Below are 24,494 nucleotides of genomic sequence, written 5' to 3'. Positions count from 1 at the left end.
CTCCTCTACTCTCTCAAGACTCTTAGCTTGGGCAATCTTTCTTTTGATGATTGTGGTTGTAATCATCAAAAGAAAGATTGCCCAAGCTAAGAGTCTTGAGAGAGTAGATGAGGGCCTCACCACCAATCGAATAACAAAAAATACAACGACTCAACTTCAAGTGCAGTAAGGACCCAGAGTCGAATAAATTTAGAGGCAGCTCATCAGTAAGGACCCACAACAGTCAATGTGCAGGTCAGTCGGTGCTTGATGGAGCAATGTAGGATCTTCTGATGGATGTGCACAGAAGCAGAAATAGAAGGGAGAGAGAGACAGTTAGAGGGTTGAGATTCCACCAGTAAGATCCGTAGTCCTTCTTGCTGCTAACTCTTTACATTTGCAGGTTGTTTCTTCAAATGATTATAATAATGACAAATATGCGAAGGAGTTTAGTATCAGTGTTTCTAATGCGCTTGCTACTTGTCCTGCTCGGGTTTTGCCAACTCCTCGTGTGCTTATCATACCTGCACAAAAGTATTGTCTTCCATATGCCAATGCCCACTTCTCTTTTTCTGTATATAAATTTTGTAACCACAGACAGTCAACAAGGTCGTATGTCTTAATCATTTTGTCCCAATCTGACTTAAAGGTGACCTCGTCTACGCTATGAAGTACACACCTTGTAAAATGTTTGTCAAACCCTGTATTCTGATTAAATATGTGTCCTATGTTCTTTGCTGCATTTTGAAAGATATGCCACAAACACAGGCGATGATGTGCATCTGGCCACACATGAAGCACTGCAGCCGCAATTGCGTGATCACCATCTGTGAGTACAGTTTCAGGATGCTTCTCGTTCATTGCCTGTGTAAATACTCTGAACAACCACTCAAAGGTTTCCTTGGTTTGGTCATACACAAAAGCACCGCCTAATATACAACTCTGTGCGTGATGATTCACTCCCACAAACTGCGCAAATGGCCACTGTTCAGTGTTAATCTTTAATGTAGTATCAAACACAAGCACATCATTGAAGCATTCATAATCTAATCTAGACCTTGAATCTGACCAAAACATATTCACGGCATATCCATCTGCGTCCACTTGCATTGCACTAAAGAAACCATGTTCATTGCTTGATTTATTTTGTAAGTAACGAACCAAACAACATATTTCTCTGTTCTTCATGTTATCTGTCCTCTTCCTGCTCAAGTGGTTTCTAAGATCCAAAGGTGTGAATGACACATTTTCGCGACCACCATCTATGCGGGTAAACAAATTGTATGTCTTCCTTGGTGCAATGCCGGCGCTATCGGCTATTTCAGCCATTGCAGCATGAGCTACAGTTACTTTACGATGTGACCTTAGCATAGGAGTCATAAATGATGCAGATAAATCATGATTATGATCACTGATTAAAGTACGCACGACAAATTTCCCATTCGGATGTCTTCTCAAAACCAATCTCGCCTGACATCCACATCTTGATTCTGGCGTGCTCCTAGTTGGATTTCCTATTGATTTCTTTCAACCTTGCTTGGAACAGACATATGTCTTTCTAACCAAGACACCCTGTGCATTTTTTGACCAAGAAAACCTTCTCACACTGAAGCCAACTTTTAAGGCATAATCATTGTAAAATTTATATTCATCTTCTTCGTTATTAAAATGCATTCCTTCTACAGGAACATAGTCAAGTGCAATTCCATGTACATTCCCAGTTCCTACGATTTTATTAAGTGTACTGACATCAAAATCAGGATCATTATTGAATTGCATTTCTTCTCCTGGAACATTGAAGTCATGTGTACTTCCGTGTACATTCCCGGTGCATACACTTTTATTATGTGCGCTGTCATGGTAGTCTACCTCATCATTGAATTGCATTTTTTCCACTGGAACATTCAAGTCAATAGTGGGTCTAATGCCTGCAACCTTCTTTTCATGTGCATCGTTAGTGCAGATGTTCAATTCTTCAGTTGGGTCATAAGTATAGATATTCAATTCTCCAGATCTTTCTATTGATTGAGCTACATCGTCTTTATTACAACCTGATGATAAGCTCAATAATGTTTTAAGCAATATATCAATTTGTGTTTGCAGTAACATGGCAAACAAGTCGATATTATCTCACAAAAACGAGAGTCTGTTACTAATACAGCGGTTTGAGATACAATGCATATGATGAGTGAATGTAGGATACCTGATGGGGTAGAGGCCCTTCCTAGCATCTGCAAACAAGCATTCCTGTCAACAGGTCTCAGCGTCTTACAAATATCGATAAGTTTTCAACCTTCGTAAGAACAAGATCTACCTGCAATAACCAAACAAAGCCTTAATGACACACAAGACGACATGCCTTCTTCATCGATAGCATGATGCTGGGAAGCTACTCACGCCGCCTTGATGGAACTGGTTGGAATGTTTGTGCATCATTGCTTTCTTCCTTAATGCCTAACAACAACGACAAATAAAAGAAGACAGTGAAATGTTTTGTAAGCAATATATCAATTTCCGTTAGCAAGCGGCATATGTTTACTACGATTTAATCAGGATGCATATAAGAACGGATACCACTAGGGTTACGCAAGTCAAAGCAGCGATTTAATGAATGAAAGTATCAAAGCAAGTGCGGTTTGATGTTTGCTTGTGCTGAGCATCAACGTGTCGCTTATCATGCCAATAAAATAAACATGTCGTACATGTGTGTTGACGATAACGCTCTCATAATATCCACGAAGCTCTAAAGCGAGTTCAATAGAAGTCGCTGAGAGAGCAACGATATGCATGCGAAAATCGCCCCGCCATGCGTGTCAAGATGTGTTTCTGCACCCAAACGTTTTCAAAGTCTGTGTACAAATATCTTACAAATACATATTACAAAACATATAATATCTTACAAAACGATATGTATAACGATTTGTCAGATATTGAAAATCGATACGGCAGTTCAGTTTTTATAACTTATAACTCGACGATACAAAAACATACTATCTAAAAGGTCGATAAATATATCGCACAATAAATTACAAATCGCTAAGAAAGAACTTGAACATAATAGCAAACAAATCGATATTAACTAACAAAAATGTATCTCACAAAAAACGAGAGTCTGTTACTAATACAGCGGTTTGAGATACAATGCATATGATGAGTGACTGTAAGATACCTGATGGGGTAGAGGCCCTTCCTAGCATCTGCAAACAAGCGTTCTTGTCAACAGGTCCCAGCGTCTTACAAATATCGATAAGTTTCCAACCTTCGTAATAACAAGATCTACCTGCAATAACCAAACAATGCCTTAATGACACACAAGACGACATGCCTTCTTCATCGATAGCATGATGAGATGAAAAGCTACTCACTGTGCCTTGATGGCACTGGTTGGAATGTTTGTGAATCATTGATTTCTTCCATGATGCCTAACGACAACAGTAATGAAGAGAAGACACTGGAATGTTTTATAACACTGGAACGTTGATAATGGGAGCACTGTTACAGCAGATGGCGCAGGCGAACGTCTCCACTTTAAATGGTTAACATCAAACTTTCTGGAAGGAGGACTTTTTTGTCCTTTTCCCCACTCGTCGTTTCACAACTTTTGAATGGAGGATATTTTTGTCATTTCCTCGAACCGTCATTTCAGGGCAAGAAAAGCAAGTAAGGGTGATTAAGTCTTTGCAACAGCACCAGAGTCCGATGCAAAGTTATGTCAACATACACGGGAATACGAGCCCCATGTGCATGAATACGTGGCGCTCATTCGATCCCCCGAACACGGACGTGGGATTCAGTGAATCATCGGGGGCGAACATACACAACCCTCTCAACGGCATTCCACGCTGTGTTATAGACTCGGCTCCAAGAGACTCAGAATTATGGACCGGTGAATGAGAACCGTCTCAATCACCATATTACACACTACACGAACCGGTTCGATCGACTTGAGTTGGTGCCAACTTTAGCACCTCACTTGTGTTGTTTGTGCAAAATCCTCTTTGGTTTGATTGGCCCATTGACCATATATGGCCAGGCTTGGCTGCAACTTGGTGCATTGAGTCTGACTTGATAGGTGGGGCATGTTGCAAGCTTTAGAGTGAACTGGCTTGGTTTAGAGTGTGGTCAATTGTTCGAGTTTTAACAAGCAATAACTACATTTTGAAGACCAATATAACTCAACTAACTCAGTGGAGCTTAGTCAAACGCGATAACTAGATCAATGGAGTTGCACTATCTTGTTCGAGGGGGCCGGGTTTCACAATCTTCGGGGGCTAATCGAAAGGTTGATTTGAAACTACGCCTTAAGGCAACTAGGAATTCTAGACCCATTTACTTGATTCGGATGATGTTGGCCAGCCTAGAAACCAGCTTCAGTCCATCTTGGTTAATGATCATGGGTCCAACAACCCAGTCAAATTTCCGTGTTTAATAATTCAAATTGAAGATTACGCCTATATCTCCATTAAAATCACTAGGCTATAAGATCCAAATTATGAACTTACTTGTCTTGGTCCTTATCCTAAATACGTCGACCATATTTCCCTTGAACCTCCTCGAGATTCCAGTACCCCGCAATGTAAACATAGTAAATCTCATGTTTATCTTATAAAATGACTCAAAACGGACCGGTTAAAGGGACTTTGATTGGATGACCAGCTTTGCATAGCATAATCACATCCTGGCTTATGCTAAAGCAGCATTGAGCTTCACCAAGTCATTAAGTGAACTCAAAACGTAAGTGCAAGGCTGAGCCCACAATCTAGACTCAGGAAGCTAGGTCAGCCTGCTACATGGTCATGACTAAGGTTGACAATCTGCTAACAATGGTCTTAACCAAGGTTGAGTGATTCTCCATCAGGCTGGGCCAGCTTTGACTCTGACCGAGTCCAGCCAGGGTGTCTCGGACTATGTTGACTCGAATCGAGTCGAGACAAGGGTGTTTCAAATGCTTGTTGGTATTTTGAAGGGTGTTCTTTCAAAAAAAAAAAACCATAGCATCAAGGGTGAGCGAGGACGGAGAGCGGAGAGAGAGACGAGAGGAGAGAAACAACAAGAGGAGAGAGAGAGAAACGACATGAGAAGAGAGAGAGAGAAACAAAATTGATTGCAACTAACATTGGTGTCGTTGTAATACGACCATTCGCCGAAGAGGGAGAGTCCGATAGCGATATCTGGCGGTCACATCGATTCCCCCATGTTACCACCCTCCTCTTCCTTCTCTCTCTCTCCACCAAGTTGCGACTTTTCTTCTTGTTGGTGGCGATTCGGGGCTGGGGGATCGACCTGGCTGGTTGTAGCACGTTTTTTTGTAGTTGGGTTCTTCGATTAGTAGGGTTTTTCAGGCTGTGAGTTGGTGGGTGTCTCAGTTTTCGGCCCTAGCATGGAGTTCCCTTTGGCACGCTTCTGTTCGGGGTATGTGGGGAAACCCTTTCTCTCTTTCTTTGTCTGGCTTTTTGGCGCATTAGTTGCGGTGAATCTGACGGAAGATTTTTCGTTTATTTGATTTTTTGTGTTTGTTTTTTATGAAAATTTGTGTTTTTTCTTCTTTTATCGTGAGTTTTGAAGTTGGGAATATTTGGTTTCTTCTTTTGTTGTCGGAAATCGGGTTTTTTGTTATGTGAATTTGTTTTTCTTTTCAATGTTGGTTGGTTGGTGGTAGTTGATATGTGCTTTCTTTCTGGGTTATAAGCTGATTTTGTGAATATTTAACTTTGAAAAATCCTATTTTGTTTCGGTTTTTTATTTGGGGCTATGTGAATTTTTAAGGTTGTTCACTCTGCTTCATTTGCATTTTGTTTCCTCTGTTTATGTTGTTCCTCCTTAGCATTCTTGAAGCGGATTTGAATTTATTACCATGAATGAGCAGTGCTTTCCTTTTCGGGATGCCTCTTTTTATTATTATTGTATGATTTTATGTCCGTTTTCTTTTATGTGGGCATCTATGTTTTTCTTTGATCTTCTGGTAAAAGAGGAGCGGTGGGTTTCATGCTTTTGATTGAGTTTGTTAGAGATTTTATTTGTATATGGTAGGGAGACTTGTTTCTGTTAATTGAATTTATTGGAGATTAATTCATTTGCGGTAGGGAGATTTGTTCAAAGATGGATGGATCGATCTGTTATTAGGACCATGATACATGTTGAATTCGCATGTCATCTGCAGGAGGGTCATGTACATATTGGTCTGTAATTAGCGGAGCGACTAGGGTAACCAAGGAGGTTCAGAAAAAAAGGATCACCCAGAAAAGAGTTTGGGGTATGCTCTTTTCTTGTTATGTTATAAGAGTTCTTTTTTTTTTGGAAGGAAGGATGACAAAAGAGAGGGCACAAACGGGTGGGTCTGGTAAAGATGGGAGAAGGTGTTGGAGCAATCACTGTCCAGGCACTGACTGCATTGACCATCAATTAATGTGCTGTTGCCGTTGATACTGCATTGTTGAGCATGCAATATGTTGGTTACAGATGTGAGGTTTGTGTTGATAGGGATTAGTAATGGGATGGTACCTAGGGACAAGGTGTTCATGAGTGACGTGTTTGTTGTGAGAGGGGTGGCATACCATGAGGCTAGGCCAGGGTGTGGTTGGACATGCAATCCTGGAAAAGAACTAGGACTAAACTGACCCTGACATGTTAAGTTATTGGCATGGTCACAGATATAGCCGCTATATTGAAAATATCGCCGATATATGGTTTTTTCTGTTAATTATTTAAAAGGAAAATATTGTGATGTTTTCAGAAATAATTTTACAGAGATATTATTGCTATAATATCATGATATTTTTAGTTACTTTTACTTTTTATTTTTGTTTATATCTTAAATATGTTTTTTCCTCTTTGTTTTATATTTTTATTTCTTTTATTATATGTATATTTTATTATCTAAACATTTTATTTTATTACTTATGTCTACAATATATATTTATATATTTAAAAAAATTTAAGCACCAAGATTTTCCCGAGATTTATCAACTAAACCTATATTATCGCAAGAATTTGCCTTGCGGATATATAGCCGAGCTGAGACTTATATTTGCGAGTATGGTTGGCCTGTGCTTAGGCTTAGTTCCTTTCAGGCTTGATGCTATATTGAATTTGCGGGAATGATCCAAAAAGTATTTTCAACCCTGACTCGAGCCTAGCCTGATTATCTGCATCTTGGTCAGTTGGCTACTTGGATCTGTTGTTGACTTGGGCTGAAGCTCAACCAGTCGTCAGGTGCCAAAACCCATTAGTGCTAGCCGGTCTGGTGTCTGTCCATAGTGGGTGCTGATGGTTAAAGTGGTGAATAAAGGTAGTTATGGAAATGGAAATGTGGGTCTTGTTGTGCGGTAGTGAAGGCGAAGATGGAGGTTATGTTGGTGTGAAACAGCTGTAGGGTGCTCTATTTGCATCCTGAGCAGAAATCCATAATCCAGCATTACAAGTGAATGAAGATTTCTTATTCTAACTGAACATTCTGGAGTAATTCTGTGCTAGTTGAACACACATTGATACAAAAGGTTTATGCATGCACACATGCATGTAGGTATTAATGTATGTACATAGATGTGTATGTGTATGCATGCATGTTTTTGTGTATACTATTAATATATATTAAAATGTATATACCATTCACCCGCCTGGTTGCCTGAGCGGCAACAAGTCTGAGGAGAAGGTGTTAACCCTTCTTCCCAGGTTCGACTCCCACTGGGTGTGCGGGTGCCTTTAACTGCTGGGCTCCTGATGCAGAGCAGGCGGTACCAGTACCATGTGACCCTGGCACGGCCAGGGAACCCGATCCACCATTTGGAATGGACGATCGGATCCAGCAGCAGGATCCGACCACAGGTGAGTTGACTCGATGCAGGAAGATAACGCGCACCTACTCCTGAAAAGGGAAGACCCGGCTCGACACTGATCCAGTCCCGAATTAAAGCCTTCTTGGGTTCGGGTCCGGATTTAGACCCGAGACCTGGATCCAGTGGCCATCTTTAAAAACACTGTTTAGGGTTGCGTGAAGGACAATTTGGGAAGAATAATCACAGTTTTCTTTTGAGCAGCCTCCCTTTTTGTTTCCCTGTCATTTTCTCCATTTTTCTTTTACTGTTCGTTGTTTGCCTTTTCCTTCAATTTTTTTATCAGTAACCTGTTCATTGACATTTGGCATTGATATAAATAAATTCAAGCATCACCGTCTGGGTGAGCATTATTGTTTTAGCCTGTTCAGCTCACGACTGTATACAGTCGTGCCTTCCCAACCTCCATCAAGGCCACGCGAGGGTTGGAGATCGCATCAGGTGGGCGTGTCCTCGCTGCCATTAACAAAACCCGTTGAAGGCTGCATCAACTTGGTATCAGAGCCCAGACATCCTCCTTCGGCAGCCACATGGCTCAACAGGCGAGGAATGATCCGACACGCGACAAGGAACAGGAAGAAGTCGATACCGAAGACCCAATGATGCGCATGATGGAGATGATGACAAAGATGCAAGAGAATATGCTGCGCATGAACAAAGAAATGGCTGGGATCACAAAGTGGCTGGATGGGATTGACTGTCGACTCGTCGCCATCGAATCGACTGCAGGATCGAACCTAGCGACAGCCCAACCAGTGGGTACCACCGTGGGCGATGGCACAGTAAGCATTGTCACAGCTGCATCGATCGACCCAGCCCAACTGGGTCCTCAGCCTGCGGTATCTCTGGAGGGTTTTGGGGAAGGTTTGCGCAGGACTACCTATCGAGAGATGCTTCAGCAAGGTACGCCAACCCTGAACTCTGGTGCAACTGCGATGCAGCTGACCCCAGGGCCTCTTGGAGATCCTCCCCTCACTGGCGTGAACCCGCATGCCTGGCATCAACCCACGCACCTGGGAATGCAGGCTGGACCCGGACTGCATGGCCCGAGTGTGACGCCGGATCAGTCCGTGGGTGTGCCAGCGTCAGCTCGCGCAGGGATGGGTTTGTCAACCCTCCCAGTGCCCGCGCGAGGGGGTGTGGTCGCAGGCAACTCGAAGACTAAGGGGATCGATCCCCTGTGGTCCGTACCTGACCCCTCAGGGACCGGTCAGGAACTTATTTTAATCGAGTCAGACCCGATTACCGAGGACCACCCTTTGGGTTCTCAGGAGCGGGTCCGGGTCTTGCAGCCCCATACCCAGCCTACCCAGTTGGGTTTGGTTTGCAGTTCGCTTCGAATCCGACCCAACCCGTGAATTTTGAACCCCAAAATGGATCCCATGCCGAACCAAACTTGTATCAGACCCGGACGGAGCTCCAGCTTGATCTTGAGCTGGGTCAAAACCAGACCCATATTCATATGAATCGTGGATCGAGTTCAAACCAAACCTTTTATCTCCGCAACTCGATCCCCGATCCGACCTATCCAAATCTGGGTCCGACGAGTAGTTTAGGATTAGGCCCGATCCATACCCATTCGGGCGAACCATCCCTGTCTTACACCAACCCAACCCGATACCCGAACTCTAACCAACCCAATAACCCCTTCCCGATCCAAAACCGAGTACCTCGCCCGATCCTACACCATTATCATAACCCAAACCCGTACTACCCCTTTCCTACCCATTTAGAGCCAGAGACCCAACACAACCATCCACCTTTAGTAGGACCCTCTTACATACCAGTGCAACAACGACAGCCACAGACGACCCCCACCCGCGGGCAAACCAGACCGCGACAGTTTCAACAGAGAGCGGCGCGACCTGAGCGTCGACCACCCCTAGGTGGAGTTCGTCAGCACCAGCATCTAGGCGAGCAGTACCACATAGAGGACAATGAAGCAGTGTGAGACGATGACGCTTTCTGGAACGAGTATCCTGCAAGAATGGTGGAGGCTCGTCAGCAGAGAGCATTTGAGCATCCCTCCACTTATGGGGTGAAGCTGGATCTTTCGGAGTTTGCGGGGCGGTTCGACGCGGAGCAGTTCTTTGACTGGTCTTATGCCGTACAATTTTTCTTTGACTACCACACCATAGCTGAGCACCGTCGTGTCTCTCTAGCGTCTACTCGGTTTAGAGGATTAGTACAGACATGGTGGGTGGAGCTGCAACGATCGAGAGAGCGGCATGGACTAGAGCGTGTACAGTCGTGGGAGGAGATATAGAGATTGATGCAGTCAAAATTCGTGCATTCAGATCACGCCGAGAGAGCCTACAAGGAGTACCTCCCGTAGTGAACAATCCAGTCGACCCAAGTCGAGTTTCCCAACTAGGGGAGCAAGCTCTCCTAGGAAGGAGGACTCAAAGTCTACCCCTAGAGCAGAACTTAGCAAACCTGATCCGTCCGGACCCGCATTCAATACCCGGTCTAAAGCCAAACCTAGTGATTCTACCATCCGTTGTTTTAGGTGTCAGGAGTTAGGGCATGTCGCGTCTAGGTGCCCCACTGTGGACAAGAACACCCATCTCGTCGAAGGTATTGTGGAGTCAGCATCTGAGAGTGAGAGTGAGTCTTTGGTCGAGGATGAGGATGAGAGGGAAGTCGTAGAGTTCGACGACAACGTCGAAAATTTATTATCCATCTGTCATGTCTTGACCGCACCCTGTGAGTCGACCCCTGCAAAATGACTACGGAACATCTTTAGAACCCGATGCAGCTGTGAGGGTCATGCATGTGATGTTATTATCGACACTAGTGTTTGTGAGAACATGGTGTCCGAGAGCGTTGTGTCTACCTTGAATCTGAGAATAGAGAAATTGTCTCACCCATACAAGATGGCGTGGTTCAAGAAAGGAAACGAGGTTCCCATCACCCAACGTTGTTTAGTTCAGTTCTCCATGGGGGAGCACTACCACGATGAAGTGTGGTGTGATGTAGCCCCTATGAGTGCGTGTCACATCCTGTTGGGTCGTCCTTGGCAGTTTGATCGCAAGACCATTCATGATGGCCATAGAAACACACACTCATTTATATTTAAAGGTCATAAGATAATCCTTCTCCCCATCAAGGAGACGGGGTTTCCCATGGTAGACAAGCCTGAGCGAGTTCCCCGGCTGGCAAGGCTATCCTACCGGTCTTTCTTGAACCAATGTCAGGAGGATGGTTATTGTTATGCTGTGGTGGCTAAGCCGTCGATGAGTACGTCGTTACTAGTTCCTACGGACATCGGCCCCCTTATTGAGGAGTTTAGCGACATTATGCCAGATGACCTTCCAGATGGTCTTCCTTCCATGCGTGTCGTGCAGCATGCTATCGATTTTGTGCCAGGGTCGAGTCTCCCAATCTCCCTGCGTATCGTATGAACCCTTCCGAGCATGCCGAGTTGTTGAGGCAGGTCCAGGAGTTACTACAAAAGGGCTTTATTCGTGAAAGTGTGAGCCCTTGCGCGGTACCCGCCCTGCTCACCCTTAAGAAAGATGGGTCCATGCGCATGTGTGTAGATAGTCAAGCCATAAACCACTTCAGTGTCAAATACCGTTTTCCTATCCCTCGTTTGAATGATATGTTTGATATGTTGGATGGTGCTTCCATTTTCTCCAAAATCGATTTAAAAAGTGGGTATCACCAGATTCGTATCCGGGAGGGGATGAGTGAAAGACTGCATTCAAGACACGTGATGGGTTGTATGAGTGGTTAGTCATGCCATTTGGGCTATCTAATGCCCCCAAGTACTTTCATGAATATGATGACCCAAGTGCTACGCCCTTGTATAGGAAAGTTTGTCGTGGTATATTTTGATGATATTTTGATTTATAATTCGTCTTTATCTGACCATTTGAGTCACTTGCGTCAGGTCTTAGAAATTTTGAGGAAAGAAAAATTGCATGTCAATGCGAAAAAGTGTGAGTTCATAACGTTCCGTGTTGTATTCCTAGGCTTTATTGTGTCATCTGATGGAGTTAAGGCAGACCTCGCGAAAGTTCGTGCGATGGTCGATTGGCCTATCCCAAAGAATATAGGAGAGATCCGTAGTTTTCATGGGTTAACCACTTTTTACCGACGTTTCGTGAGAAACTTCAACACCCTCATGGCCCCCATCACGGAGTGCCTCAAGGGTACTAGTTTTCATTGGACGCCTGCTGCGGGAAAGACCTTTACGATCATCAAAGAGAAAATGACCATTGCTCTTGTCTTAGCCCTTCCTGATTTTAGTGCGGTCTTTGAGGTTGAGTGCGATGCCTCCAAGGTGGGAATTGGCGCAGTCTTGAGTCAGAATCGTAAACCTGTTGCTTTCTTTAGTGAGAAGCTGACTCAGGCCAGGTGCCAGTATTCCACTTACGATGTTGAGTTTTATGCCATGATACAAGCCCTTTGTTATTGGAGCCATTATCTTATTTATAAGGAATTTGTCTTGTACACGGACCATGAGGCAGTGAAGTATCTGAATAGTCAAAAGAAGTTGAGTGCTCGTCATGCCAAGTGGGTCAGCTTCTTGCAAGAGTACACTTTCTCGATACGCCATCAATCTAGTACTTTGAACAAGGTGGCTGGCGCTCTTAGTAGGAAGAACAACCTCCTGATGACTATGTCAGTGCAGGTCATTGGGTTCGAGCAGTGCAAGGAATTATACCACACAGACCCTGATTTCCAGCAAGTCTGGGAGGGATGCATCTCTTCAGATCGCACCATGGACCACCGTTTTAGTGTTCATAATGGTTACCTCTTTCGTGGGAACAAATTATGTGTGCCTGATTTCTCCCTTAGGCTTCAGTTGATTTTTGAATTACATGAGGGAGGGTTAGCAGGGCACTTCGGACATGATAAGACATTCACTCTGTTAGATGAACGATACTTTTGGCCCAAAATGCGCAAAGATGTTGTTAAGTTCATTCAAGGTTGTCATGTGTGTCAAGTGTCTAAGGGTCATCGTCAGAATAGTGGTCTGTATACTCCGTTACCCATTCCTGAACGACCGTGGGAGCACGTATCCATGAATTTTATCGTGGGCCTTCCCAGAACGCTATGTCGTTTTGATTCAATTTTAGTCGTTGTTGACCGGTTCTCCAAAATGGCTAATTTTGTCCCGTGTAAGCGAACCACCGATGCCTCTTTAGTAGCGTCCTATTATTTCAAGGACGTCGCCCGCTTCCATGGTCTACCCCACACAATCACTTCTGATCGTGACATGTGTTTTATGAGTCACTTTTGGAAATCGTTATGGGCCTTATTGAAGACCAAGCTTCAGTTCAGTAGTGCGTTCCACCCCCCAGACCGATGGCCAAACCGAAGTTGTGAACCGCACCTTAGGAAACTTGTTACGGAGCCTAGTAGGGGAAAATGTCAAAACCTGGGATCTAGTCTTGCCTCAAGCCGAGTTTGCGTATAACAGTTCCATCAATAGGTCCACGGGCAAGTCTTCTTTTCAAGTGGTTTATGGTCAGTCGCCCACTCATGTCGTCGATCTAGCTCCAGTGTCCAGTCTCCACAACCCAGCCCTAGACGCCTTTGATGCCATTGAATACATGTGTGATATACATAGGCAAGTCCGGGCTAAACTCATTGAGAGTTACAAAGCGTACAAAGCCTTCGTTGACCAAGGTCGTCGCGACATTCAATTTCAAGTTGGTCAGTTTGTTTGGGTTTACCTGCGTCCTGAGCGTTTTCCCGTGGGCACTTATAGTAAACTGAGCCCTAAGAAATATGGTTCATTCAAGGTCCTACAACGATTAGGTCTGAATGCCTACCTCCTAGAACTGCCCAACGATTGAAACATTTCCCCGATTTTCAATGTGTTTGATCTGTATGCTTACTGTAGGGACAACAAGTCGTCGGAGCCGACTTCTTCCCAACCAGGGGAGAATGATGCAGAGGAGGCGGTACTAGTACCATGTGACCCTGTCAAGGCCAGGGAACCCGACCCACCATTTGGAATGGACGATTGGATCCAGCAGCAGGATCCGACCACAGGTGAGTTGACTCGATGCAGGAAGATAACGCACACCTACTCCAGAAAAGGGAAGACCCGGCTCGACACCTATCCAGTCCCGAATTGAAGCCTTCTCGGGTCCGGGTTTGGATTCAGACCCGAGACCCAGATCCTGTGGCCATCTTTAAAAACACTGTTTAGGGTTGCGTAAAGGACAATTTTTTGGGAAGAATAACCGCAGTTTTCTTTTGAGCAGCCTCCCTTTTTGTTTCCGTCATTTTCTCCATTTTTCTTTTGTTGTTCGTTGTTTGCCTTTTCCTTCAATTTTTTTTATTAGTAACCTGTTCAATAAATAAATTCAAGCATCACCGTCTGGGTGAGCATTATTGTTTTAGCCTGTTCAGCTCACGACTGTATACAGTCGTGCCTTCCCAACCTCCATCAAGGCCACGCAAGGGTTGGAGATCGCATCAGGTGGCCGTGTCCTCGCTGCCATTAACAAAACCCGCTGAAGGCTGCATCAGCTCCGTAAGGGCTTGGGTAGGGCTGGTTAACGAGCCAAATGAACCGAACAGGGGCTGTTCGGGCTCTGCTTGTTTACAGCCATATAGTGTTCGGACTCAGCTTGTATGACTCTATGCGAGCCGATCCGACCTCAGCTCGTATAGGCCCGAGCCAAACAAGCTGAGTCTGAGCTGGCTCGCCTAAATAAAAAAATATTTTTTTAAAGGGTGCATATCAGGAATGGAACTCCCGACCTGTTACATGCAAGTAAGCCCAACAACCCAGTTGAGCTAACATGCTTTTTAGATATATAGTACAACAAATTCTACATAAGCTATCTAAACGAGCTTATATGAGCCAAGCTGAGACGAACACCCTTTGTTCGTGCTCGACTCGGCAATGTATAACGAACGAGCTCATGTTCAGCTTGCCATTCAAATGAGCTGAACACAGTGTTGTGAAAAGCGTTGAGGCGTAGTGAGCCACTCCACCAAAATCTGAGGCAAGGCGTAAGCCTCAAAAAAAAAATTTAAACTTAAAAAAACTATAAAAAAAATCTAAAATTACAAATAAATAAAAAATGCTTTATTGATGAAGCAAATACTTAAAATTAACATTGGAAATAAATAAAATCTCTGTATAAATTCAAGAAAAATAATAATTTTTATTCATCAACAAACTCCCTCCCTGTATATCAAGTATTTATACAAAAATAAAACCTTAATCTTATTTTTTAAATTTTGTATCAAGTATTTAATTTTTTCCTAAAGCATTAAGATTTTATACTAAAGCATTTTCTAGGAACATTCCAGTATCAGTAAGGTGGTGGTGACTGTCATGTCGAGGAACACCCTACCTGTTTCCAGGCAATCCAATGCCAGCCAAAGGTGAGAAAGTTCCAATTTAACGATGAGAAAGTTCCAATACTTCCAGAAGAGGGAACCAAGAGTCATAAATTACAATAATGTGTTGCCAAGAGGCACCTGAAACAGCTTCAATAGAATGAATACTACAAATGAAACACCCCTATGAAAAGAAAATGTTAGGGAGTATGGAAAACATATGTGAGATGACACTCACCATCACAAACTATATAAGTTATCGTTTATGATTTGCAAAGAAACAATTGCATGTTTCTCAATTATGGTGAAGATGTTCACCATCTAATCCTTCCCTCTTCTGTAGGGGCATTGACAATTCATTTCATCACATATCCAAGAAATGCAAATCAACTCCTAAACGTGAATCCCTTTAAGGGGAATCTTCTAAGCATGAGAGAGAGAGAGAGAGAGAGAGAGAGAGAGAGAGAGAGAGAGAGAGAGAGAGAGACTGTATGTGTTTTATCAGAAAACATTAAGTACTGGAAACACTTTTTTAAATTTTACAGATATTTACCAGCAGTAAAGGTAGTTTAGATAATCTATTTAGTCATCAATCTTATGTGTAAAAGAAGGGACTGGCATTCCATCACAGGTTGCCGATAAAACATCCAGAAGATCAAACTGATCTGTGAGCACGCAAAGACAACTGTTTCACATGTGTTGATGTTGATAAACATGATATATCCATCATCACCATAGATATAGAACATTCCTAGAGAGACCAATATACCAAGCTAAGAATTCCTTTAACTGGCCGAATATGATGGCTTCTAAGAAAATTCAGAAAATTTACATTAAGCTGTTAAAATCACCCCTTCAGTACTTGACAACTGTCACAAATTCATTTGAATAGGTCAGCAATAGTTTTTCCCTATTATGGACTCATGATATTTTATTGGCTTTGGAAATAAGGTGCAGAAAAACTAACTTTAGGCTATGCACGTAAACCTTTTTTTTCTCAAGAAAAGATGCATGTACACCATTTTCATTTTCCTTATTTTGTCTATGGGAAATGCAAACTGCAATGTCTAGGCAAGGAGAAACTGTTTTCTACAGACTGCTTGTAAGAAAAAAATGAGAGATGAGATAGAAACAGTGTTAAAATATGTAATCTCATAGACATGTAATGTTTTATCTTGTTAAAATATGTAATCTCATAGACATGTAATGTTTTATCTCCTTTCTAGTTAGGATTTTTTGTTTATAAAGCTTTTCAGTAGGAGAAATATTCTTTATTGAGGATGAGGGCATCCTATTAATAAGATACACAACAGTTAAAATAGCTTCGGCCCAAAAAACTTTAGGAACTTGATGTGTGATAAGTAGTGTTTTAGTTGTTTCTATAATGTGTCTGTGTTTTCTCTCAGCTAACCCATTTTGTTGAGGGGTATAGGGACAAGATTTTTGGTGTGAAATTCCATGTGAGTTCAAATATTCTTTAAATTTAGTTGATAAAAATTCTCCCTCTGAATCAGTGCGAAATATTGAAATATCATTCTTAAATTGATTTTTGACCATATTATGAAATATTTGAAAAAAAAAGAGAACACTTCAAATTTGTGTTTGAGAAAGTAAATCCAGGTATATCGTGTAAAGTCATCCACAAAAATTACATAGTATAAAACCCACCTTTTGACGTAACTGGTGCAGGACCCCAAACATCAGAGTGAATTAATTCAAGTGGTCGAGTGGAGACAAAAGTTCTTTCTTGAAATGCTAGTCGTTTCATTTTTCCAAGAATACATTTTTCACAAGTGAAAGTTTCAAAATTACAATTTTTTTCCATGTTTGGAAAGTACTGAAACTTGGATATACAAGGGTGACCAAATCTTTGGTGTAAAAGATCCAAGCCTACTTTTTGAACATTGCAGCATAATGTTTTCTTGGGTAATTCCAAAAAATCCATGTAATATAAGCCTCCTTCTCTATGGCCTTTCCCAATCAGCTTCCCTGACTGGTGATCCTGTACTTGACAATCATGAGAAGAGAAGGAAACATTACACCCATGATCAGTTAATTGAGAAACAGATAAGAGATTTAGATTAAGTTTGGGAATATATCTAATCTTTGGAACACAAAATCCTTTTGAGTTTTGAGAGTTATTTTCGAAATTTCCTATTCCTTTTATCTGAAGGGATGTTCCATCCGCAGTAAAAACACTCGATCCACTTAAGTCATAACAATGCGACAATAATTTTAAATTTGGTGTCATGTGAAAAGAAGCACCAGAGTCAAGAAGCCATAGGGGTTTACCTGGATCGGAGGTGCCAACAGAAGAGATCGCAACTCCAGCTGAGGGAGAAGTTCCTTTAAGAAGAGGTTGTAGAGCCTCCACCAGCTGAGACAGGGACATGTTTCCAATGGATGTCTCATTTGATTCTTTTGATTCAACAACAGCTATCTTCTTCTCATAAGATTTTTTCAACTTTGGACAGTAAGTTGTAACATGTCCGGGTTCATGACAGTAATAACAAATAACTTTTCTCCTTTCAAAATCGCCTCCTTGCCTTTCATTGTTTATTCTCCCAATATGTGGAGGTTTGTATGTGCGAATGTGATTACCTGGTCTAGATACAGCTAAAACTGTATCATCATCGCTTTTGTCGACTCGTTTCTTGAGTCTATTTTCTTCCATACTTAGCTCTTCAATGGTATCTTCAATAGAGGGAACATTTCCCCGATGTAGAAGAGCGGACTTGGTTGATTCAAATTCGGGTCTCAACCCATTTATAAATTGAAAAAAATGCTCCGCATTTACTTGATTTTGGCGAAGCTCAATGTCTTGTGGACAATGCTACTTTGGTTCAAGAAGAGCCAACTCTTCCCATAGTTCGGATAAGCTATTGTAGTATTCTCTAATACTGCTCTCTCCTTGAACCATATTCCGAACCTTTTTTTGTAAGTTACATATATGAGCAATATCTTTAAGAGAATACATTCTCTTAAGATATTCCCACGCATCATTAGCATGTTCAAATTTTGCGAGACTTGAACACTTCTTTATTTCTACACTAGAAATTAGCCAAGACATGATCTTGGCGTGACCCATTCTCCATTCTTTCCATTCATTTTCATATGTGGAGATGACCTTAGTTTTTTCCACCTCCAAAAGAGGTATTTCTCTTCCACCTTCTTCTTTAGTGAGCGTTAGTTTAGGTTCCTTATCGGTTCCATCAACTAAGCCCCATAGACCCTTTCCCCAAATAAGATGCTTCATGATTGAAGCCCATGTTACATAGTTTGAATCGTTGAGTTTTATGGATTTAATGGTGACATTATCATTGTCATCCATTTTACAAGCTTGGGAATGAGAGGAGAAGAAGAAAAGCAAGTGGGATGAGGAATATTTTAACCACAAAGATCGAAAATAAGTAGCCTTCCACGCCCTTCAAGGCTACACACGAGCACTCCTTCAAAGAGACTTCACTTTCTTGAAGAGTAGTTGCATGACACACTTTCCAATACACGTCCACCGACCTTGCTCTGATACCATGTAAGAAAGTGAAAAAATACGCTACAACAAATGTCTCTCAACAAGTTCTCACAAATACATCATAAGAACCACAAAGGTTCACAAAGAGAACTTAAGAATACACACAACCCGAAACGGGTATAAAAATGAAAAATAAACAATTTTATTGATTTGAGATAAAAACCCAAAACAAGAGTGAGTATTTACAAGGGGAATAGCCCCATATTTATAAAGAGGTAGAGAGAAGCCTTAAGAGAGCTGTTGGACTCTCCAACGGCTCTAATAGAGCTGTTGGGGAGTCCAACAACTCTTTTTGGATTTACCTTTTTGACTTGGTCAAAAAGGTACCTTTTTGACGTCAAAAAGGTACCTTTTTGACGTCAAAAAGGTAAAGGCCAAATCAGTCCAATGATGGACTGGTTTGGCTAATTCTAGTTGTATTTTAACTAGAATTAATTAAACAAAAAATCCTAACTAGAAAGGAGATAAAACATTACATGTCTATGAGATTACATATTTTAACAAACAGTACCTGTTTTCGGGCTCCACCACGAGAGAGAGAGACTGCTGTGAGAGACGAGAGAGAGAGAAGCTGCGTGAGAGACGAGAGAGAGAGAGAGAGAGAGAGAGAGAGAGAGAGAGAGAGAGAGAGAGGCTGCGTGAGAGATGAGAGAGAGAGAGGCTGCGTGAGAAAAAAAACAGAGAAAGAGAGAGGCGTGAGAAAAAAATGAGAGCTATCAAAAAAATAAAAGGGCCCCGATCCTAATTAGGGTCGGGGCCCTTTGTTTAAGCCCTAAATTTTGGTCAAATGAGGGGTTTGACCCTCATTTGACCAAAAGCAACGAGGCATATGCGCCTCATTTTGAGGTGCGCCTCAAGGCCTATGAAGCGCATGCCTCGGGGCTTTTGCGCTTTATACATGCGCCTCAAGGCATAAAGCCCCTTGCCTTGAGGTGAGGCGCGTTTTTTTGCGCCTTGAGGCGCGTTTTTAATAACACTGGCTGAACATGAATGAGTTTAGGATGAGCCGAACCGAGCCAAGACACGAGTTGCTCGGTTCGTTTACCAGCCCTAGGATTGGGTATCGGTGACCCCACCTGAGGTTTACCTTGAGGAGGGCGGGCCCACTAAGTGACCCATTGCTCGGTGAGGGTTCCTTGTCATAAAAAATGTATATACCATTCTCATTGCCACCATCATCAAGCCTTATCCTAATGCACTCAAGTGCACATATAGAATCATTCTTACATGCATCACACAGACATATTTGTATGAATGTATATGTGTGTATGCTTTTTATATGACTGTCATGGTGGATCAGGCATGATTTTGCAACAATGCAACATAACAGTTGTTTGCAATGTGAAGAAGAATGCCTGCATGCTTTTAAATGGTAGTTTGAAGGTAATAATTTGTCCATGAATGACAAAACTATGTTGGAGTCTTTAAGAGCTGAGAAGATTAACCCTATCATCTTAATGATAGGAACTAATCCCCAAAGTAGGAACAACACTCTTTATTAGGCATCTTTTCTCTTTCTCTTTTGTGTTTTTTAGTTCTATAGTAGGAAGGGAAACTAAAAGTTTTTCCGGTTTCTCTTGGAAAAATTATTGAATTTGTGAACCTCTTGAAAATACATTTAATGCTCATCTCTATGGGTGTTTTTGTGAAGTAATATTCGAATGGTTATTACACGTGCAACGCGTTTAAGGTGGCACCCAATCATGTTGATTTTACATGTGTGATATAATCACATCAAGATTGAAGAGCTTCTTGCACAATGCATAAAGGAACTAGCTTAAGGACGCATGATTGGATATTTTTGCTCCTAAGAAGTCTTTATTATGAGGCATTTATTTAAATATTTTGTGGTAGATCATCAAGAAGATAACTTTTTCTTGTCGCTTTACTTTTCTACAATTGGATAATGTTTCTTTCATATCAGAAATATAAGTATCTTTTCCAATCCCTATTACAAAGTAGTTATCATCAGATGAGGCCTAGAGGAGGTGATGAATCAAGTTTGATGTTTACTATTTGTGGTGGTCTTATTGGATTCTTCTGAAAATTGGTTTATCAATCTTCCCTCACATCTTGAATGTGATTAGCTCACCAATCATTTACTAGATTCTTTGAAATTTGAATCGATAAAAATCATGGAGATTGTAATGTCAAATAGTTTATGTGCACTGAATAAATCAGTTAGACTGCATTATGTGTGGTTGGTCTACTATTTAACCCATTGATATCGCGAATACATCATTGGCTTTGTGTGGAAGTTGTTATGAATTCATGATGATGTGCTTTAGATTATTGTTATGTAAGTACTTCTGTTTGTTAGAAGAGCTTATGAGCAAAATTGACTTCTTTATGTTTTACTATGGCTTGTGGTTTTCACCTTAATTTTGTTTTTTCTTGTCTTTTTGGGGTATCCTTTGTTCATCTGTTTTTTCAAGTTTATTAATTTGCATTAACTGTTTGGTGTCTTTGAAAGACTGTTAAGATGTTAATGCTTATTTAGTTATTTTACTTTTCCAGGAATTATGCTTGTGTACTTCCATAGACTTGAGAGATGGATTTACGTGATAAAATATGTGATGAAGGTGTGAACCTATTCCTCCATTCTCCTTATTGTATTTGTTATTTATTGCATTACATAAATAGTAATAATTGCTTCAGTGATTGTGGTTGTATTTGTAAAGCTTGCAACAGAAATTTTCTTTATGTTGGTAGTTTTATATGAGAAAGGGAAACCCAGATCTTGTTTGTCTCATTTATGTTAGTCTTGTGAAATTGTCTACGAAGAGACAATACATAAACAAGCATAAAAACCTTATAAAAGAAGTGCACGAAAGCACTCTCACAACACTTGAACAAAATACACAAAAAGTGTATAAATAATAAACATGCAATAATGCATGTATTTCAATATATAAAAGCAAATGCTTGAGACTCTCAAGCTTAGGAAATACAAGGGGGGAACACCCCTATTTATACAAATGTTAGAAGGTGCAAAGGGGGGGCTCCCAAAGGAGTCGTTGGGAGCCCCCAACGGTCACATTTGTGACCGTTGGGGGCCCCAACGACTCTATTGGGGGACCCCAATGCACTTAAAAGAAATCAAAAATAAAAAGAAAAAAAAAGAAATTACAAAAGTAAAAAATAAAAAGAAAATTACAGCATATTCTAAAAGTGAATATGCGCAAAACAGGAAATGACAGAAATGCCCTTTCGGGTAAAAATATATAAATATATATATTTATATATATAGAGATATATGTACATATAATATATTATATGTAAATATATCTCTATGTATATAAATATATATATTTATATTTACAATGATTTTAGGAGCTACATTTTAACACCCCCCCTCAAACTTACGGTGTGATAACCGCAAGTTTGTCAAGAAGGAAATGAAATCTGGGCGAACATAGAGCTTTTGTGAAGAAGTCGGCAAGTTGATACTCAGATGTCACATATGGCAGATCAATGACCTTCTTCAAGTATTCCTCTCGGACATAATGACAATCCATATCTATATACTTTGTTCGCTCGTGAAATGTGTGGTTCTTGGCAATGTAGATGGCACTTTTATTGTCACAGCATAGCTTTGTTGGTTCTTTGACAACTACTCCCATATCTTCCAAAAGACGTCGAATCCATACTATTTCCATGGTGGTAGATGCCATGGCTCTGTATTCGGCTTCAGTGGATGATAAGGAAACCTTCTGTTGCTTTTTACATCGCCACGAGATCAAGGATTCTCCTAAAAAAATACAAAAGCCAGTGGTGGAGTGACGGTTACTAGGGTCACCTCCCCAATCTGAGTCAGTATAAGCAAACAATTTTAATTCAGAAGAAGAGGATAGGAATACTCCCTTATTCACTGTTCCCTTCAAGTATCTGATGATGCGAAGTACAACACCCATATGGACGGTTGTAGGAGCATGTTGAAATTGACTGGCGATGTGTATAGCATGTGACAAATCGGGTCGAGTAATGCTAAGATACATTAAAGAACCTACCAACTGTCGGTAGGGAGTAGGATCAGTTAGAGGAACACCGTCGTCAATCTTCATTTTGGCTCCCACAATTTCAGGAGTTTCACATACTTTGTCATCAGAAATCCCTGATCTGTCAATAATCTCACAAGCAAGTTTAGACTGAGATAGAAAATAACCACGTTGCGAATAGGCAACCTCAATTCCAAGAAAATATGTCAGAAAGCCTAAGTCTGACATCTCAAATTTTGAAGTCAAGACGGACTTAATACCCTTGACTCCTTGTATATCATCACCTGTGATTAACATGTCATCAACATATAATAACAATATTACAATCCCTGCTTTAGATTTCTAGTAAATAGAGCAGTATTAGTATAACATGAGGAGAAACCATTTTCCAGCATTACACTGGTAAATCTGTCATACCAGGCTTTGGGGGCCTGTTTCAAACCATAAAGGGCCTTTCGAAGACGAAGGACTTTATTTTTAGGGATCTCCATGCCAGGTGGAGCATCCATATACACTTCTTCATTAAGATCACCATTTAAAAAAGCATTTTTCACATCCATTTGAAAGATATTCCAATTTTTGATAGATGCAATAGTGATAAGACACCTAACTGTAACCATTCGAGCTACAGGAGCAAAAGTTTCTTCATAATCAATCCCATACTCTTGCCCATACCCTTTTGCAACTAAGCGAGCCTTATACCTTTTAAGTGATCCGTCACTCTTAGTTTTAACTTTAAAAACCCATCGACAACCTATAGTTTTCTTTCCTATAGGTAGAGATTGAAAATCCCACGTTTCAGCCCTTTTAAGAGCACTAAGTTCATTTTGCATAGCTTCTTGCCATTCTATACATTTCTTTGCTTCTTCAAAGTTTCTTGGTTCAAAATAAGAATGAATGGCACTAAGACAAGCCCTATATCGGGGCGAAAAGGAATCAAAGGAGACAAAACGAGTGGGAGGTCTCCTATTCCTCTCAGACCTTCGGTGATCGAGAACAGGAATGAGTTCACTATATTGGTCAATAGCACTTCTAAAGGTGTCTTGGTTTCTACGAGAGTATGTTATAGGATCACTAGAAATCCTGTCTTCTTGTTGGTTATGCTCTTCGATATTACTTTCAATGTTCTCATCAAGGTTTGATGACATATCATCATCACTGGATGTATCATCATTACTAGATAATAAGTCAAAAAGGAAGGAATAATCAAAATTTTCTTGTTGAGAAACATTTTTTTCAAATCCACTTTCATTTTCCAAAAAAGTTACATTTCTAGAAACATATAATTTATCTTCTCGAAGATCATAGCATCGAAATCCCTTTTGAGTTTCGGAATATCCAAGAAAAGCGCAGGGGATAGCCTTGGGAGAGAGTTTGTCATTCTTATCCGTAAGTATGAAACACTTACACCCGAAGACCCGTAACCTATTATAATCTGGTTCGAGTTTATACAAGATCTCAAAAGGGGATATTTTTCCTAATATTCTAGAAGGCAAACGATTTATTAGATAAACAGAAGCAAGAGCAGCTTCAGCCCAAAATTTTTTTGGTATGTTTTGAGAAATAAGAAGGGTTCTAGTGGTCTCAATAATATGTCTATGTTTTCTTTCGGCCAACCCATTCTGTTGGGGGGTTTTAGGACAAGATCTTTGGTGAATGATTCCTTGATCTTCAAGATATATTTTAAATTGGTTGGAGAGATATTCTCCTCCAGAATCACTTCTAAAAATCTTTATGTTACTATTAAATTGATTCTTGATCATCGAATGGAAAGTTTTAAAGCATGAAAAGACTTCATGTTTAAATTTAAGAAAAAAGATCCATGAATATCTAGAGAAA

The 24,494-nt window shown here is 41.1% G+C and overlaps 2 protein-coding genes across 2 annotated transcripts in view; both read left to right on the top strand.

Moving 5' to 3' along the window:
- Nucleotides 1-5,150: 5,150 nt before the first annotated feature.
- Nucleotides 5,151-24,494, top strand: part of LOC149820503 (VIN3-like protein 1) — a 40,544-nt gene continuing 21,200 nt past the window's right edge. Inside the window, exons 1-2 of the mRNA XM_089982742.1 lie at nt 5,151-5,391; nt 21,175-21,239. Coding sequence (XP_089838868.1) covers nt 21,209-21,239 — 31 coding nt within the window. The 5' untranslated portion in view covers nt 5,151-5,391; nt 21,175-21,208. The remainder of the gene's footprint in view (nt 5,392-21,174; nt 21,240-24,494) is intronic.
- Nucleotides 10,622-11,215, top strand: LOC149820504 (uncharacterized). The gene has a single exon (XM_089981813.1). It carries the CDS (start codon nt 10,622-10,624, stop codon nt 11,213-11,215), a length of 594 nt encoding a protein of 197 aa, XP_089837939.1.

The sequence above is a fragment of the Nuphar pumila genome, chromosome 12 (genome assembly GCF_984573655.1).
Source record: "Nuphar pumila chromosome 12, dmNupPumi1.hap1.1, whole genome shotgun sequence".
Classification (NCBI taxonomy): domain Eukaryota; kingdom Viridiplantae; phylum Streptophyta; class Magnoliopsida; order Nymphaeales; family Nymphaeaceae; genus Nuphar; species Nuphar pumila.
Note: the sequence above shows the minus strand (reverse complement) of the source record. Positions and strands in the feature narration are given on the sequence as shown.

Excerpts from the sequence above, each read along its gene's own strand:
- LOC149820504 (XM_089981813.1), top strand. The coding sequence starts at position 10,622 with ATGGTGTCCGAGAGCGTTGTGTCTACCTTGAATCTGAGAATAGAGAAA.